Below are 19,916 nucleotides of genomic sequence, written 5' to 3' on the forward strand. Positions count from 1 at the left end.
GCAAGTTATTTAATAACTGCTATAATACTTATGTAGTAGCACTGGTTTTCACATGTTTTAAATCAATACATATCCAAATCTCAACTTCCAAGCCTATGAAATAAAACCTAAACAGTGAATTGATACAAAATATGGCAAGTGTGTTCAACCCCTGAATCCAGAGCCAATTAAATATATAAGATCTTAAAGAAGACTATTAACCCAGTCTATGTCTCCAAACTGGGGGATGAATACAGCTAAGGACAGAGGCAAAAGGAGGTATTTCACCTAGCAGCAAGGTGGGTGGACGTTGTCTCTAGCACCATAACCAGAGACCGGTCACTGTGCTTTTATCTCTGGCCCCAGATACAGAATACACAGAAGGAGAGCTGTAGTTTTCTTATCTATTTTCCAGCCTCTGGGCTGTCGTTGCTTCTAGTAGCCTTTCATGGGCAGAGTCCTACACATTAACGATATGAAGTCAAAGCTTAGTGCTGGGAGGAGGAGGCGTTAAGCCATGAAGTGTCAAGATGGAAAACCTGCTTTGGAATATTATTGTGATCCTAGTCCGTGTCACACCCAACCTCCTTTTGCTAGTGGGAATTTTTTTTTTTTTTTTTTTTTTTTTAGACAGAGTCTCGCTCTAGGTTGGAGTGCATTGGCATGATCTCAGCTCACTGCAGCTTCTGCCTCCCGGGTTCAAGCAATTCTCATGTCTCAGCCTCTGGAGTAGCTGGGGTTACAGGCATGTGCCACCAAGCCCAGCTAATTTTTTTATTTTTAGTAGAGACAGTGTTTTCACCATGTTGCACAGGCTGGCCTCGAATTCCTGACCTCAGGTGATCTACTCGCCTCAGCCTCCCAAAGTGCTGGGATTGCAGGCATGAGCCACTGCACCCAGCCCTCGCTGGTGGGAATTTCAACATAATTGGCAGAAAGCAGAGAGAGAAGAGGTAAACATTCCACCAGGCGAAGGCTTGCTGGGATAGCCTGCCCACACACAGGGCAAGATGTCCCACATAAAATCTGGGCGCCCAGCCCAGTTTCAAAACTTTAGCCACAGGAGTACTGTGAACAGTCGTGGATCTACTGCTCAAAGAAATGGCCTCCTCTCTCACACCAGTCTTTAAAATGACCATTTAAATAAATCATTTTAAATCTATTTGTCAAACTGTGGCTTCCCTAAACCCTAGGCAGTGAAACTCAAGATTTTCTTGTAGAAATTGAGGCTAACACGTGGTCTTCTTCTGGTCCCCAAATGACACTGAAACACTTAAAGACTTTCAATCAGTCATAAAAAGAGATGAATTGTCATCTCACTTAGAAACGGATCATCTAAAAAGAGGTAAAGAAAAACTATGGGTGCATGGGTGAGGGTTTTAATTAAAATACTCAAGCTTTCATTAATAGCCAAGGGATAAAACCTGAAGTCGATTAGGCACCTGCATGTATCAGCACAGCACTAGGAGCTTTACAGAGCTCATTTTATTTAAGTCCTATTTTAGAGCAAAGGAAACAGTCTCAGGGAAGGCAAGCTCTCAGTTGGCTACTCGATGTCTTTTATTTCTGCCTGTTTTTTGGCCCCAGAAAAAGAGTATTTTGACATAGAAAAAAACATTAGGATGAGTGTGAAATCAAATATGATTCTGGTTTTTGTACTGAGGTTTAGTCATTTGGAGCCACATGGCTGTCCCAAGGCCTGGTCCCCAGGTCACATGCTTAAAGCTTCCAGGCGGTTCTCATCATGACGATGAAGTACACATCAGTGTCAATGGATGCGCTCACGCCTGCATAGTAGTTCATGAACTCCTCGGGGGTCACCTGCAGTGGAAAAGTTAGAAACAAAAACAAAACTTTGCTTCTCACCCTGTCAATAGGGGCCCACCTTGTGCACCTATAAATAGAAGGGAAATAGAGGATTTCTTTGTGTGTGTGATCATGGCTGAGGAACTGATCTAAAACAAAAGAACAAGTAAAGTTGAGGATGGTGTGAGAACAGCACCTAGGAAGAGAGAAAGAAAGTGTTGAAAGTTTCTAAGCCAACCTAAATGGAAAGTGACACAGGTTGTCATCTTTTCTCTAAGGGTGGGAGCCTTCTATTCAGATAAGGGAGACTGAAATTCAGAGTAAGAAGGAAGTGCTCTGCAACTGTAGTTATTTCTGTCTTTCTGTGACACGTCAGAAATAACATCTCATGTCCTTGTGTCAGGATAAGTGATGTTTTCCTTTCCAGAAATGGAGTTCTCTCTTGTGGGTGAAGAAACAGATTTCTAGTTAAACACTCCTGGGTTGCATGCTTTTCTAACACATAAATAACTCATTCAAGGCCCAGGGTGACTAAAAAGCTTACTCCTGCTTCATGCCTCCCACCCATCCTGGCTTCTCTCCACTCTACACCCAAGACCATCTCTTTGAAATATCGACTAATGTGTTTATCTATCCTGGGATTTTATATTACTTTACTTTGGAGAAGAAGAAAAAAACAGTTATTAGTCTTATTTTTAACAGGCCTAGATAATATGTACACTCTAATTTAACCATGTTGGTTGACATGATGAGTTGGGGACATACTTATGCCTTCCAGGAATCATAAGAGATGACTGACCCACTTCTCCTGTTTGCTGAAATTATAAGTGAACAGGAAAAAATGTCACAGGATCCATAATTCTCTCTCATACCACCCCTTCCCACTAAAAACATAAGGAAGGGCAGTAGAAAGAAAGGCGTTTGAACTCAGCTCATAGTTGAACTGTAAATACACATCTACAATACATGCATACAGCCTCTGTCAAAATTAGGATACCATTTGCATCCCCCTTTCTTGAACTTCTTTATTCCTCTCCTCCTTTGGATTCCTCAGCCTCTGTTTTCAATTCCCTCATTAAGGGATTACATTTAGTTTCACACATCATTATTGCCCTCTCTCTATCTTTCTCATGTTGTGTGTGGTTCCAGGGAAATGTTTATCAGTGTGGATCCACACCACCTACATCAGGACCACCTGGGGTGTCTGTCATAAACCTAGGTCCCCAGGCTCTACCCTACGTGGACCTGCTAAATCAGAATCTCAGAAGCAAGTGATTGCGGAATTTACTACTTAAAAATCTAAACATCCCAGTTAATTGTTGTGCACACTACAATAATTTAACAGGGAATATCAAAGATAATTAAGACAAAGTCTTAGTCCTCAAAAAGGCCGCAGGCTGGTGAAATACTCCAACAAAGTAAGTGGATCATTTTAACAGCAAATAGCAAGTAAAGTAAAAGCATTATACACGAGACCCTGAGCCATTTTGACTGTGCACTTTACTGTGACAGTTTGAGGAACATTTTTACAGCTAATTATTTTTTAATTAAAATTACCAAACTTCTAATATTTTTACTTTGTTGTTTCTATTGTCTGTTGGTTGACCAGGGGTGACAGCCATTGAGTGAGACTCCCTCCACATCCACTGTAATACTCCTGTCCCTAGCTTTTCTCTCCCATGAAAGTTGAAAGACTCAAAACTCACTTTCCCAGACTTTCCTGCAGCTGCAGTTTGGGATAGCCAAGTGGTAGGGTTCTCACCAATAAGATACAACAGATACCTGACATGAATTTCTAGGGAAGCTTTTGCTTTCCTCATGCAGGCTCTAGCCCTTTCTCATTCCCTCCTTCTCCCTCCTTTGTCCTGCTGCCTGAAACTCAGATGTGCTGGCTGAAGTTAGGCAACCATCTTGAGATCATGAAGGAAAGGCCAGGAAAATCACAAAGACCTCAGCTGTGTTCTCTTTAAGCCACTTAAGCGAGAACATCAAGTAGAATAAAAAATAAAACCTACTTTGTGTATTCCAATGTTTAATAAGATTTCCTATTTCTTGGATTGAAAGCAAACCCTAACTGAAACACCAATACATGATTGAGACTGGTATTGACACCCCCATGCTTCCATCCCAAACTCCCCCAATGGGATGGGGTGACCTGGGTTGAGTTGGCTCTGATGGAGAATGGAGAAGGAATCCAAGATGGGCAAAAGATAAAGGAAGCATTAAATCTCACTTGGAAGTCAGATGACGTCAAGCCAGAAGTCAGAGCTAATGTATTTGATCATTTCAGAAAAAGCCATCAGTTACTCTTAGCTAGGTGTTTGCTTGTTTTCTGAGACTCAACTTATATTGGGAATGGCCTGAATCGCAAATTCTCTTATCTCCCATAAATTTGCCCTCATCATAGTAAATTGTTGGTTAGCAATAATTACTATCCTTATTCATTTTGTTTGACATTAGAAAAAATGAGAGACTGGGCACTCCTACTTTTAGCAGGCCTCTTGACTAGGCTACATTTATGTGACAAGGTATATATCATATATACAGGGGAAGGTCCCAGATGAGGGTAATGGAAGTCACAATACAATCCCTTTTCCTCAGCTCTAAATTCATCAGAAAAAATCCTAAAACAAATCTAGGTTACTATTAATACATACACTCAGTAATAGACCTAACATCTTTTTAATTATTTAAAACTTTTTTATGAGATAGATGAGGCAATAGACTGATGTTCCCTGAAGGACTAAAGTCCTAAGAGGCTTTTTTAAAATATGGTGATTATAAAGTCATATATACACGTGAAGAATTCAAAACTTAGATATTAAAAAATAAGAAGTAAATGTCTCACCAAATTGGGGTGGGGTTTAGTGATAGAAAAGGGGTAAGGAAAGTTTGTTTTATCTGATTGCTTCACACCTCCGTCCAAATAGCTTCCGGCTGCTATGGGAGTCCAGTAGGGTATTAGTGCAAGATTTATGACATCAAATTCCATGACTGCTGCAAACTCCAGCAACCTTTATGGGTATTTGAGAGTTTAGCCTAGATTATCAAGTTTAAACAATATCCTTAGCTAGGAGCTATGCTGAATTTTTTGCATTATTTTAAATTTTGCCTTATATGGGATGTTTTTAACCATAAGTGAGCACACTGGCTTCAAGTAGAGCTATGCTTCAACACAAAAAAATCTTAATATGCAAAATAATTCAATTTGCAAGAGGTAAATTAGAAGCTAATTATTCTCCTCATAAAAGACTTTACCATGGAGTTCCTCTACATCAACAATTTCTTGTGCATTTAAAATACAATTCAGTGTGCAAAAGTTTGAATTACACATCACTTCTCAGAAAACTTTTATTATGTCTATTAAATAAGATATCCCTGGTAAGCCCTTAGCAAATGCCCAGTTGATATGTGCTCAAAAATGTTGCTCAGATTCATTATTATGCTAAGTGATATCATGTGCATATTATATTTAGTAATTTTAAAACAGTCATTTCTGAACCTTTTAGAGCTAAGGATCACAAATATGCATGAGTGTAAGAGTCATCTGATACACATTAAAATGTGAAGCCCTGGACTCCACCCTCCAGAAAATCAGATTCTGTGGTTCTGCAGTACAGCTAGCAATCTACATCATTAATAAATCCTCTTGGTGATGATTATGAACAGCCAGAGTTGGGTATCAATACAGGGTCTGTAACATTCAAATGACATCAAGTGCTATAACTGCTAAAAACCTCAATAACCTTTATGAGCTTTTGAGAGCTTAATGTGGCTTCTTAAGATAAATATCAAAAAGGGTTGTGTGTAGACTTGAATCAGCCGAATCACAACTGCCTATTTTGACTTTTGTTGAGAAAAGGGTAGCTGAGGTTTCCCCTGGCAATGAGAAGGAACCACCTGCAGAGAGGAAGCAGACACACTCGGATCCACAAAGGGGTGGGCTAATTTGGGGAAATGGCAGTTGGCTATTTTTCCACTGACATCTCACTGATCAAGGCCAGCAATACTGGAAGAAAACATATAGTTTTTATTTCTGTCCCTAAGATTTTGGCTGCCCTATTGAATTTCGGCCCTTTTGTAAACCTGCCTCCACAATCCTCAGCCTGAAATAGAGGGTATATCTCCATCCCTGACTGGAAAATGTCAACAGGAAGGACAGAAGGGTCACCTTCCTATCACCCACCCCTTGCTAATAAGACTCATCACAAGGTTTCATTTAAAAAGTTGGAGGACTTTCCCTTCAGAAGAGGAAGGTTTATTTCTTCTTCCCTTAACTACCCTCTTCTTGTCCACTGGGCCACTAATCTTTTCCTGTGCTGTAAAGGGCTTAAGAGACAATGAACCCTGGGGTTGTGCTGCTGCTGCTGTTACCCAGGGGACAACCCCCTTTCCTTATCACCAGAATCCTTAGGTCACCTAAGAACAGAACTGGCTCTGTTTTTTTTTTTTTTTTCCTAAAAAGTCCATTTATGGCTGTTGATAAAGGACAGATGACATTTTCATTTCAGCCTAGACACAGTCATGGAGCTATATAATTCCTTACCCTACCAAGCTATGCATTTGTAACTTGAAGATAAAAGTTAATGGAGAAGGGGTGGTTGATTTTGTTTTCAAATTCAGTGCAGTTTAGAAATGTAAGTTAATCTCAAAGCACACTAAAGAATAAATCACAGTAAATTCTGTTATTTGGCATCCCCATTACCAAAAACTACCTTCAAATGGCATTTCCACATAGCAAAGTGTGATGACAAGTGAGGCTTATAAGGATGAGTGTGAAGGCACTAAAACATCCTGAAAGGCCTTGTAAATCTGTTTCCCAAAATTAAATTACAATCTCATTTCAAAGTTAAATGTTTTATTATAGTTCATTGGAATGCAACTAGCTGAGTATGGTAAATATAATAACAATAAAATGGCATGTTTAATCAAAACATCACATTCCCCAGATGACAGGTCATCACTTATGTGGATCCCTTACCAATATATGTCAATATATGTCTATGAGTGTGTGCGTGCACATACATACATTAGTTTTCAACTGAAGTAACATGAAAGTTTCCCCTGGCAATGCGGAAGTTTCTAGGTGGTTCCTAGGGAAATAGTTTACTTCTATTTACTACAAATATATATCGATGTGTTAAAAATTTTAAGGGTTGAACCTATTTCCCACTTACAATTTCAAATTGAAGAAATTTCCCCTAGATTAGACTGTTTTACTTACCAATCCATCTTTGTCATAGGGTGAATCAAAGTTATCCAGAAATTTCCTAAATACTTGTTCCTCACTCCATTCCCCATTCTGGTACTTTGGGTGGTGTTTTGCATTATACACCTCACGAAGGTCTTCGATTGTTATAACACCATCTCCAGTCTTGTCTAACTTTCTAAAAGCTTGCATGATTACCTCTTTTCTGGCTCTGGACATTGGAGGCTACAAAAATAGAAGAATACACGCAGAGACATACATAAGCAAATGAGATTTTTTGGTATCCTATGTGACAAAATATCTTATTCCCCTCAATGATATGAAATAGTATTTGTGTGCTATTATATAATAAGCAGCACTATGATTGCTCCAAAAAGTTCTTAAGTCTGTTCACAGTCTTCTGCTCATCCCCCTCCCCACAGTGTACTAACAACTTGTGAAAACAAAACCTCAAGGTAGCCAACCCAAACCACGTGAAAGCCAAACTCATCAGATATACTGATTAATGGGGCCACTTACTCTTAATGTGAGAAGAAATTCATTGAAGTCTATTGTTCCATTTCCATCTTTATCAAACCTCTGGAAAAGTTCTTCCACCTCTTCCCTTTCCATTACCACAGCATAATCATTTAACCCTTTCATAAATTCTTTAAAATCAAGGGTTCGATTATTATCATCATCCATAATTCTAAACATTCTGAAGAAAATACACACAAAAATTAAGAAGAATTTTACAAAGAACAGGTGTAAGTGTAAAGATTCTTTTAAACAATATCCACACTCAGGGTTTCATCAAATAAAAATACAAAAGTCTTAAATTCTTCTCTGCACCCTCCCTTCCAAAACTAAAGAGCCTCTTCCCACCACACACACACACACACACACACGTGCACACACACAAAGTATAATTCTAATTACATGACATTCTGAAAAGGACAAAACTGTGAAGACAGTAAAAAGATGAAAGGTAGAGGAAATAATTGAATTGGTGAAATATGGGATTTTTAGGTCAATGAAACTATCCTTTATAATACTATGATGGTGGATACATGACATTATGCATCTGTTAAAACCCATAGAACTTTACAGAACAAGGCGTAAAACTTAATGCATATGAATTTTTTAAAAAATGATTTAGGAAGTCAGAAAATCACAGGAAGGAATGCAAACTGTGACAAGAGAATCTCACTGTATTATGAAAGAATGAAACATCACCAAAAGGGGTAAAGGGATAAGAGAGAAAGGTGCTGATTTAAGTACTTTGAAAATGAGTAGAGTCTGTAAGAACACAGGAACTGCCCACAATTTACTGTACTCTAGTTGATAAAGTTGTTTCCCACAGGATACAGGTTAACAAATCTGACACTGATGTACATGTACACTGAAGTTGAAGCATCAAGTAAATGGATAACAAAGATGGAAGCCGGGTTTCTCAAAGTGGGAGTGAGAATTTAGAGATAAGATAGGAAAAGAGGCATGGATTAGAGTTGGAGACAGCAGTGTGAACTCATGTTTAGCTTAATATAGACATAAATCATTACATATGAAAATATTTAGGCCAAGCGTGGTGGCTCATGCCTATAATCCTAGCACTTTGGGAGGCCGAGGAGGATAGATTGCCTGAGCTGAGGAGTTCGAGGCCAGCCTGGGCAACATGGTGAAACTTCACCTCTACTAAAATACAATAAATCAGCCAGGCATGAGCATGCTCCTGTAATCCTAGCTACTCAGGAGGCTGAGGCAGGAGAATCGCTAGAACCTGGGAGGCAGAGGTTGCATTGAGCCAAGATCACACCACTGCACTCCAGCCTGGGTGACACAGCAAGACTCTGTCTTTTAAAAATAAACAAATAAATAAAAAATGTTTATACGCAGATTACTATACACACATATATTTCCTTGTTTTGCCAGCCAAGAAGACCTAGAAATAATAATGTTCCAGTAACAATAAGCACATATAACTAATTAATGAACAGACAGCACTGCTACAGAAAGTGAACTTATCAGTTTCTTTGTAAAACATAAATAAATCTGAAAGTAATTACATATTATTAAGCCACCATGTGTTATTCAATAAAATTCACTGCTTAGGAATTTATAATGCATGAAACTTTGCACTAAGCCCTGTAAAGAGGAATAAAAAGGTGAACGAGATGCAGTCTCTGGTCTTAAGAAGTTATTGAAAGAGAAACACTAAAAAGGATAATTAGTGGTTTTAAGTGAAGGGAGAAAGGATGCATTTCAGAGCAACGGCAGTTTCTAGCTATTATTGGGGCATCTCAGAAAGCTAGAGGACAGCTCTGAAGGAAGAAATAACGAAATTAAGATAGGAAGTTGGGTGATCTGAGCAAGATGGCCAATAGGAACAGCTCCGGTCTGCAGTTCGCAGCAAGATCAATGCAGAAGGCAGGTGATTTCTTCATCTGCAACTGAGGAACAAGGCTCATCTCGCTGAAACTTGTTAGACAGTGGATGCAGCCCATGGAGGGTGACCAGAAGCAGGGTGGGGCATCACCTCACCCAGGAAGCACAGAGGATTGGGGAACTCCCTGCCTTAGCCAAGGGAAGCTGTGAGGGACTGTGCCATGAGGAATGGTGCATTCTGGCCCAGATACTATGCTTTTCCCATGGTCTTTGCAACCCACAGACCAGGAGATTCCCTCAGGTGCCTACATGCCCAGGGATGTGGGTTTCAAGCACAAAACTGGGCAGCCACTTGGGGAGACACCAAGCTACTACAGGAGATTTTTTTCATACCCCAGTGGCACCTGGAAGGCCAGCGAGACAGAACAATTCACTCCCCTGGAAAGGGGGCTAAAGCCAGGGAGCCAAGTGGTCTAACTCAGTGGATCCTACTCCCACAGAGCCCAGCAATCTAAGATCCACTGGCTTGAAATTCTTGCTGCCAGCACAGCAATCTGAAGTTGATCTGGGATGCTCGAGCTTGGTGAGGGGAGGGGGGCCACCATTACTGAGGCTTGAGTAGACAGTTTTCCCCTCATAGTGTAAACAAAGCCACCAGGAAGTTTGAGCTGGGTGGAGCCCAGTGCAGCTCAGCAAAGCGGCTGTAGTCAGACTGCCCCTCTAGATTCCTCCTCTCTGGGCAGGCCATCTCTGAAAGAAAGGCAGCAGCCCCAGTCAGGGGCTTATAGATAAAACTCCCATCTCCCTGGGACAGAGCACCTGGGGGAAGGGGCGGCTGTGGGCACAGCTTCAGTAGACTTAAATGTTCCTGCCTGCTGGCTCTGAAGAGAGCAGTGGGTCTCCCAGCACAGTACTCAAGCTCTGCTAAGGGAAAGACTGTCTCCTCAAGTGGGTCCCTGACTCCCATGCATACTGACTGAGAGACACCTCCCAACAGGGCTAAACAGACACCTCATACAGGAGAGCTCTAGCTGGCATCTGGTGGGTGCCCTTCTGGGATGAAGCTTCCAGAGGAAGGAACAGGGAGCAATATTTGCTGTTCTGCACCCTCCGCTGGGGATACCCAGGAAAACAGGGTCTGGAGTGGACCTCCAGCAAACTCCAGCAGACCTGCAGCAGAGAGTTAGAAGGAAAACTAACAAACAGAAAGGAATAGCACCAACATCAACAAAAATGATGTCTACACAAAAACCCCATCCAAAGGTCACTAACATCAAAGACCAAAGGTAGATAAATCCACAAAGATAAGGAAAAACCAGCACAAAAAGGCTGAAAATTCCAAAAACCAGAATGTCTCTTCTCCTCCAAAGGATCACAAATCCTTGCCAGCAAGGAAACAAAACTGGATGGAGAATGAGTTTGACAAATGACAAAAGTAGGCTTCAGAAGGTGGATAGCAACAAACTCCTCTGATCTAACGGAGTATGTACTCACCTAATGCAAGGAAGCTAAGAACCTTGAAAAAAGGTTAGAGGAATTGCTAACTAGAATAACCAGTTTAGAGAAGAACATAAATGACCTGATGGAGCTGAGAAACACAGCACAAGAACTTTGTGACACATACACAACTATCAATAGCCGATTTGATCAAGTGGAAGAAAGGATATAAGAGACTGAAGATCAACTTAATGAAATAAAGCATGAAGATAAGATTAGAGAAAAAAGAATAAAAAATCACGAACAAAGCCTCCAAAAAATATAGAACTATGTGAAAAGACCAAACCTACATTTGATGGGTGTACCTGAAAATGACAGGGAGAATGGAACCAAGCTCAAAAACACTCTTCAGGATATTATCCAGGAGAACTTCCCCAATGTAGCAAGACAGGCCAACATTCAAAATCAGGAAATACAGAGAACGCCACAATGAAACTCCTCAAAAAAAGCAACCCCCAGACACATAATCATCACATTCACCAAGGTTGAAATGAAGGAAAAAATGTTAAGGGCAGCCAGAGAGAAAAGTTGAGTTACCCACCATGGGAAGCCCATGAGACTAACAGTGGATCTCTCTGCAGAAACCCTACAAGCCAGAAGAGAATGAGGGCCAATATTCAATATTCTTAAAGAAAAGAATTTTCAACCCAGAATTTCAAAGCCAGCCAAACTAAGATTCATAAGCGAAGGAGAAATAAAATCCTTTACAGACAAGCAAACGCTGAGAGATTTTGTCACCACCAGGCCTGCCTTACAAGAACTTCTGAAGGAAGCACTAAACATGGAAAGGAAAAACTGGTACCAGCTACTGCAAAAACATACCAAATTGTAAAGACCATCGACACTATGAAGAAACTGCATCAATTAACGGCCAAAATAACCAGCTAGCAGCATAATGACAGGATCAAATTCACACATAATCATATTAACCTTAAATGTAAATGGGCTAAATGCCCCAATTAAAAGACCATCATTCTCAACAAAGTAATGCAGGAACAAAAAACCAAACATCACATGATCTCACTTGTAAGTGAAAGTTGAACAATGAGATCGCATGGGCACAGGGAGGGGAACATTACACATGGGAACACGAACGTCAGGGGTAGGGGACTAGGGGAGGGATAGCATTAGGAGAAATACCTAATGTAGATGACAGGTTGATGGGTGTGGCAAACCACCATGGCATGTGCATACCTATGTAACAAACCTGCACATTCTGCCCATGTGTCCCAGCACTTAAAGAATAATTTTTTTAAAAGATGGAAAGTTAAAGTAATCAGAATCTAAAGACTTTTAAATGTCCTTACGTGCTAAAAAATTTCAACTATATTAGCAAGTCATTTTTAAAGTCATTAAATGGTTGACTTGAAGTGACATTATCAAAATAATGAGAACTTCAGCAATAGGAGAACTAAGAGAACTCTAGCAACAGTGGGTTGAATGAATTGGAGGACTGAAAACTTAGAAGCAAAGGAACCAGTAAGAATACTATTGTAAGAGTCCAGCAAAAAAATATTGAGTGTCTATACTTGAGCAATTGGAATGAAAATTAAAAAAAGAAAGATTTCAAGATATTGTAAAAATAAAGGAGTCAATACGGTGGGCTAATGAAGGTAATTCTAAAGTTTTCAACCCAAGGACCTGGAAGAGTAGTAATACCACGAAGACAGCAGGGGCTGCAGAAGAAGCAGTATCTGCCAAAAAAAAAAAAGACTTTTGTTTTGTTTGGACTAGATACTAAGACAACCACACAGAGATATTCACTGGTTAGTTGGCTAATTAGCTATATCTTTCCTGATTTTATATATTTTCTGAATTTATATATTTTCTCTCCAGATTTTATATATATATATAAATATAATGTGTGTATATATATATACACACACATACACACACACACACACACACATATATGGTGAAATTAGTTTGTATCTCAGGAACGGATATCATTCCAAGAATGTGGCAAGGGGCCAGGGTAGAGATGTGCTAACTCAGGAGTAGCCAAGGTGTCTGATAAATTAAGGATACTGGCAAAAGAATCTTGAAAATTTAGATACTAGAGAAGTATCTGCATTTACAAGGCAATTGGAAATTACTAAGAAAGAACATATACTGTTGAAAACCATGAGAATTTCATGTCAAAAAATGAAGGTGTCAAGGTTATAAATGATAGAGTCACCTTGATCTTGGTCAGGATAAAGACTCAGACAGGGTGGAAAGATGGTGCCAGGAGACAACACTTCACAGAATGCTAAATGTTATGTGGGTGGGAAGATGGCAGAGTCTAACCTGAAGAGATGCCCTTCTAAGACAGGATTTATGGGAAAGAAATAAATGAACAAAGGGGTGAATATGACCTGGGATTTTGAGTTAGACTGAAGGAGAGTATTTAGTCTTCAACTGACCCTAAGGTAGGAGTGGAGGAGAAGGGGCAGCTTCCACTCGAGTTAGGAGGTACTTAGAGAAGGCCAAAGTCAGTAAGGCGGGCAGACGGCACATTCTGCAAAAGGCCTAGGATGGAATGGTGTCTGTTCACCGTAGACTGGTTCCCAGTGGAAAGGCTGGTAGAGACACAGTGTGCAGCGTGGGTATGAGATGAAGACAGCACAGGTAGCAGGAGAGTTTCCACTGAGTGAACCAGAGAGTGGAAGAGAGGCTTCCTCAAGGGTTTGCACTAAGGGCAATGATGTGGACCCATGATGAACGGGGTAGAGGTTGAAGTGACACAATACTGAGGGCATGAGGACTGGTCTTCCCATTGGACTGGGGAAGCCTGGCCACCAGGGTCCATATCCCCACTGCCTGGCCTTCTGACAGAGCTGGGCTTAGTCTGAGACTTGGACTGTTCAGAGTTGTCTCCCAGGCACTCAGTAGCTTGCTGGAAGTGAAGCCTTCCACATTATCTGGGTGCAAGGCTTGATTTCCCTCCCATTGGCATCCTGTACTCTCTAATATACAACTTCTCACACCACTGAGATACATTTAGATCACTCATATACTCCATAGTCTTAGTCCTCCATGGGGGCTTAGGAAGCCTTGTTCACCCAAGGGTCCCTGAGATGTGTCCAATGCCTGGCCCATGGCAGGCTCTTGATGGAGTTTGTTATGATGCACAGGACCTGCCCTCAGGAGGCTCACAATCTTCTTTCCCCTTGGGTTTCTCAGTCCTTAAAACTATTCACACTCAGAGGACAGAGGGTGGGAGAACAGGAGCTACCCAGCTGATAGAACCTCAATGGCAGTGATCTGTCAGTTATCTGACAAGCAATACCAGTGTCCCTCGAAGTGACGGAGAAATGATTGCCTGAGAGCAAGACTCCAAATTCTGCAATTAGGGCTAAATGGCTGTTCCTTCCTCCCTCTTCCACCCTGGACTTTATTATCACAGCTGCAGAGAGAGTTCCTCTCATTGTCCTGGTAAGCATCTCCATGCCAGGGCACATGCTGCTTCTCCCTTTACCTCGTATTTTCCCAGAGCTGCACTGTCTTGTAGCAGATATGAGTCTTGCTGAATCTGGGACTAAGATTCAAAAACTATGAGGGACTTCATAGATCAACTCTTCTACACTCCACATTTTACAAATAAGGAACTGAGCCCTAGGAGGAAATGACTTGCTCAAGACCATGTGGCCAACATTAGCCTCACCTGGCCGAGTCGTTCCTTCCCACTCCATTCCCTGCTACCTGTAGCTGAGTCCTACCTGCCAAGTCCTTTGATCCCAGCAGAGCCCCTGGCCAGGCACTGCAGTCGGAGTCTTTCAATGGGGTCGGTGGCCGTGGTGAGCTTTTTCTTGGCCTGGATTGCCATCTCTCGGTCATGGCGTGCTGTCCCCGCCATCTGAGGGGAAACCATAGCATGTTAGCAGAGTCCAGGCCTTGCCACTGCCTCTGGTTGGGCAGGGTGACAGCAGCCTCACTGAGAAGGAAATCTACAGCCTTCTCTGTCAGGAAACCTCTCAGAATGTCCCATTTTTCTCTGTGCCAACTGTGTGCCTGGCATATTTATAACTTACTTATCTAGTCCTGAGGACATCTGGTTTCTCCAACCCAGACAATAATCCTAAATATGTCACCATTTCCCAAGATGCTGTGATCTTTCTTAGGCCCTCCTCCATCCATAAAAGAAGTCCAGTTTCTCTATACTCTCTTTTTTGAACCAACCTTATATGCCATATTATTTTATGTGGAATTTTCCATATTCCCTTGACCCTCACATTTAATGTTCTCCTCTGATTTTGTTGCTTCTGTCTTGAATGAGATTTTCAGCACTTGATCCTTAATGATTCTTACTAGTAATAGGTATGGTCTCCTTGATTCACAAGTTAGTGTCCACTAACACCTAACAAGGTTCTTAGGATGGGTGTAGTGAAGTGCTGTCTCCTGAGTGGTCCCCAAGGGACGTACAAACTCCTGTAACCACACATGAGCTCTCAAGGCTTGCACAACAGTGGGAAGAGCACTGGGCTGGGAGTCTGGAGACCTGAGTTATAGTCCTGACTCTTCAATCCCCACCCCACAACTCCCCCTACTCCTCACCCCCATCTGCCTGGTAACCTCCCTGTGAGTGAATCTCACAGCCTGTGTTTCCTCCTCTGTTAAATGGGAGGATTGGATAAGATGGTCTTTAAATTCCATTCCAGCTTCAAAAAACACTAATTCTCATGGGGGCTCTCAGGAGGCTCTAGAAGTTACTTGTGAGTTGTGAAATAAAAAGAATGAGAGGCAAGAGCCTTGACGGATGTGCAAAGGACAGCATGCAATGTGCAGGAAAAAAAATAGTATTAGAATGTGGTTCCGCCCTGGCTTCAAGGCTCCCTCCCTAGTCAAATTCTGGCACTTCACCTAAGTGCTACATTAGGACAGAATTATTTTCACCAAAGAGAGTAACCTGCAGATTCGCAACCTCATCTATGCCAAGACTGTTTTTCTCCTATACACCCTGGAAGGTCTCCTACACAGGGCACTCCTTATTTGACTTTTGGGAAAGGGAATCTCATCAAGCCAATAACTGAGGCCAGAATAGACAATTCAAGGATGCACACACTTGACATGGCCACTTTCTTGCAGTCTCAACCGAGCCAACGTACAGGATCCCACCTTCTTGCCCTATATCCAGATTCCCAGTATGTGGGTGAAGATGGGAGCAATTCCTTTCAGTTCTCTTGCACCTCGGGTCAAGAATGAAACCTGTCTAGGTCTCAGCTGCTTTACTCCACGTTAGGAAAAACTTGCTTTGTCTAAAGCTACACAGTCTTCCTCTGCTTCCTCTGGCACCTAAGCAGAGGTTCCCTGGAACTCAAGACGGTGGCACACCCTGCTCTTAGAGACTTCCATCTCCGTTCTTGCTAGGCACAAACAAGGAGCATGTTCCAATTCTCATCCAACAGGGACACCTGCAGCCAAGACCATGCCCTTCTTGGCAGCTTTAGCTTTCTAATACCTGGTGTTTGCTTATTACTATTTTGTCACCCGACCTCAAACTGACAATTCCCAGAGCTCATTCCCAGCTTCAGCACTAACTCTCCCCTCATTAACAGCCAGAATCCTGAGTCACGGACAAAACCACCAATTCACTCATCTAGCCATCTCCTGCTGCCTTACTCATCCTTGCCTGAGCCATTCCCTTGCCCTGACCATACTCTGCTAGTGGCATGTGCCCCATCCCCACCCCAACCCCTATAGAAGCAGGAAGAGGTGTCGACAACATGCACTTCTCATTCTCCAAACCCACCTCAGAGTCTTGATCCTTCCCAGGACCACCACCATCTTTCCTGACCCTCGACGTTGCTTCATGATACTTGCCCAATGGTTGTCCCCAGCCATACACCTCCCATTCTCATTTCCCATGACATCTCCCCTACCTTATCCACCTTGTTCATTTTGTTCTGGTTTTTCCCTGCCATCCATGACAGTAAGTGAGAATGAAGAGAAACAGAGACTAAAAACCAGTCATGGAGAGAAAGTGAGATCTGGCTCCTGGATCTGGGACAGATCCCTAGTAGGACCCTCTTTGCACACCTTCAGAATAATATTAAAGGCATCAGTGGTGCCCCCATGCCCCGACTAGGTAGTAAGCACGTGTCCAGTTCCCACAACAACCCCGTGAGCTGAACTGAAAACAGGAACTCAAACCAATGCACAAATACCCATGTTTATAGCAGCATTATTCACAACAGCCAAAAGGTAGAAACAAACCAAATGTCCATCTATGGATAAACGGATAAACAAATTGTGGTGTAGCCATACAATAAAACACTCTTCAGCCATAAAAAGGAACACAGTACCGACAGATGCCACAATGTGGATAAACCTTGGCCACATTATGCTAAGTACAAGAAGCCAGACCCAAAATGTCACACATTGTATGATTTAATTTATGTGAAATATTCAGAATAGGCAAATTCATAGAGACAGAAAGCAAATTAGTGGTTGCAAGGGGCTGGGGTGAGAGGGCCAGTGGGGAGTGACTGCTTAATGAGTGTAAAGTTTCCTTCAGGGGCAATAAAAATGTTTTGGAACTTGATATAGATGGTGGTTTGTCAACATTGTGAATGTAATATACACTTTAAAATTGCTAGTTTATGTTATGTGTATTCATCTCAATAAAATAAAAACCATGCACAGATGTTACTAGTTTGATTTAGTCATTTCACAATTACACATACTTCAAAACATCATGTTATACAAGGTAAATACAACTTTATCTGTCAATTCAAAAAATAAATTTTAAAGTGTGCTGGGCATGTAGTCATCTTGGTAAATTAGCAAAAGTTAAAAAAGTAAAACAAGCCCATGAGCTAGTTACTACTATTATTGGTATTTCACAGATAAAGAAATTAGGATGTAGAGAAATCAGGTAACTTGCCCAAGTCACACGGAAACGTGGCTCACAGTAATCCACATGCTGTTAGGATTGTACGACCCTTGAAGATCCTCTGGTGCAACCTCATTTTGCAAACTTGGAAACGAAGGCTTGGGTTGGCAAAGTGACTTGCTCAAAAGTTCCTGGCCAAGACCAAAAACAGAGGGCTTCTGATCCCCAAGCAGGGCTCTTTCTGCTTCATCATGTTTGTGGTTTATGAAATAAAATATAAGAATCTCAAAGCACAGTTCGATGGTGCTTTCTCATAGGAAAGTGGGATCAAGTCCAGGAAGGCAAGAAACGGCCAGCCCAGTACTCCAGGCTGTCCCACCTTTTGTGGCTGACCCTACCCAGCGATGATGTGGGCAGTTTTTATCTGGAGTCTTTAATAAATTCAAGGGGAAAAAAAAGTCCATTCTCTCCTGCTACCCTACCATGAAACTTGAAATGCCCATAGTAACCATCCTTTTTAATCATCGAATCACCCAGTTCACCAACCACTAGCTAATTGTATTGTGTACTCTTTTCAAGGCACTATGCAGGAACAGAGTGTGGGAGTGTGAGGAATTATTCAGAGAAGCAAGCCCTTGAATAGCCTAGAGTCTTCATCAGTTTGAATCCTGATCTCCTATATTTAAGCAGAACGGAAAACAAAGTTTATTAAGCACCCGGGCTTTTAAGGAAGGCAGGATTGCACAGGATCTCAAGTGAAGAAGGGAGCTCCTCAGGGTTGAAGTTTCAATAAAGGCGCCAGGCACCAGGGCAAGAGTCAGTACCCAAACATATGTCACCGACTTCACAGCAGTGTACAGTGTCTCTTCCTGCAGAAGACTCTGTCTGAACCTTAAAGATCCGGCGTGGTGACAAGGGAGCGCATCCCTGTGCAAGGCGAAGAGGTTGCACTCCCGACCCACTAGGCCGCAGCGCCACCACGTGTTCTCAGGCGTCTGCGCAGTCCCCCGGCCAGGCGTGCGGTTCAGTCTGCCTTCCACGCAGGTCTACTAAGAGCTCAGGAAGCGCCACGCAATGTGCCAGGGGTAGTATGAAAGCGGGACCAAGACAACGCTTACAGCCTAGAGGTTGAGTGGAGGATGCAATCACAAGAGGGAGGGCTGCTTACCTGGCCTGGGAGTGGGGCTTTTTGAGGACCTCTCAGAGGAGGTGATGTCTGAGCTTTCATCCTAATGGAAGGTGGTAGTTATCGAGGCTGAGGACGTGGGGATGGAAGGATATTTTAGATAGCAGGTGTACCAACTGTTAGACCAAGGTAAGAGAGAAACCAATATAATTAGGAAAGTACAAGTATTTCAGTATGGTTGGAGAATAGATAGATTTATGGGTGGCAGAGGGAGATGAACAGTCGTGGAGATTCGGAGGAAGTAGGGAAAGGGGAATTTAGAGTAAAGATGACACTGACCAGGCGGGCAGCCATCAGATCTCAAAGAGCCTGGGGTGTCAGGGTGAGGTTTGGATTTAGTCCTGAGAGCAACAGCAGACCACAAAATCTTCTTAAAAAGGGAAAGGTCGTTTGCATTGTGCAGTGAAAAGAATGGATAGGAAGGTGGGACAGGCTAGCCAGTGGGAGACTGTTGTTCCCAGCTATGCTGCCTGGACGGTGTGGACGGAGAGAGAGGAAGAGATACAAGATGGCCAGTGGCAAAACGTGCAGTTTGAGGGAGAGGGCGGACTCGGGGCTGGCATCCAGAGCTGTTGCTTGCACTCTCCACCCCCACCCTCCAATGGCTGGCGGCAAGGGAGGATATTCACAGAAGCCTGGAGATTTGGGACAGAGGCACAGTGGAGCCACAGTAGCAGTGGTCCGATTAAGGCTGTCTCATTCCACTGTCCCGGTGCACAACCGACTGCCACGCCAAACTCCCTGTCGGCCTGGATTTTGCGAATTATTGTAGGTCTATATCTTCACGGTTCCCTCTATAAGGTTCGGAGACAGATTTAAGTGAACCCTTAGAAGAGGGAACCGCTCTAGCCCGAGCCTGCATCTATTGACTTGTCTTTGGTGCTCCCTGGTGGCAGTAAGCTGAATTACATCTCTCTCTCTTCCTCTTTCTCTGTTCCTCTCCATCTGCAGCCAACTACCTGCAAACACAGAAGGGGATCTTATTGCTAAAGAGGCAACCCTAGAGATCATTGATCCAGACACCATACAGCACCAAGGCTTTTACATCCTCTTTGTTGCAA

The 19,916-nt window shown here is 42.4% G+C and overlaps 1 protein-coding gene across 1 annotated transcript; it reads right to left on the reverse strand.

Moving 5' to 3' along the window:
- Positions 1–1,449: 1,449 nt before the first annotated feature.
- CAPSL (calcyphosine like) lies at positions 1,450–17,962 on the reverse strand. Its single transcript, XM_023216584.2, has 5 exons — positions 17,721–17,962; positions 14,557–14,693; positions 7,514–7,691; positions 7,010–7,219; positions 1,450–1,800 (listed from the first exon to the last, which is right to left on the reverse strand). The coding sequence occupies exons 2-5, from the start codon at positions 14,691–14,693 to the stop codon at positions 1,699–1,701; spliced, it is 627 nt and encodes a 208-aa protein (XP_023072352.1). The 5' UTR covers positions 17,721–17,962; the 3' UTR covers positions 1,450–1,698.
- Positions 17,963–19,916: the final 1,954 nt, after the last annotated feature.

The sequence above is a fragment of the Piliocolobus tephrosceles genome, chromosome 4, assembly GCF_002776525.5.
Source record: "Piliocolobus tephrosceles isolate RC106 chromosome 4, ASM277652v3, whole genome shotgun sequence".
NCBI classification, from domain to species: domain Eukaryota; kingdom Metazoa; phylum Chordata; class Mammalia; order Primates; family Cercopithecidae; genus Piliocolobus; species Piliocolobus tephrosceles.

Excerpts from the sequence above, each read along its gene's own strand:
- CAPSL (XM_023216584.2), bottom strand. The coding sequence starts at position 14,693 with ATGGCGGGGACAGCACGCCATGACCGAGAGATGGCAATCCAGGCCAAG. Across the intron at positions 7,692-14,556 it reads GGGATCAAAGGACTTGGCAG|AATGTTTAGAATTATGGATG; the intron begins GTAGGACTCAGC and ends TATTTTCTTCAG. Across the intron at positions 7,220-7,513 it reads AATTTCTTCTCACATTAAGA|CCTCCAATGTCCAGAGCCAG; the intron begins GTAAGTGGCCCC and ends CTATTTTTGTAG.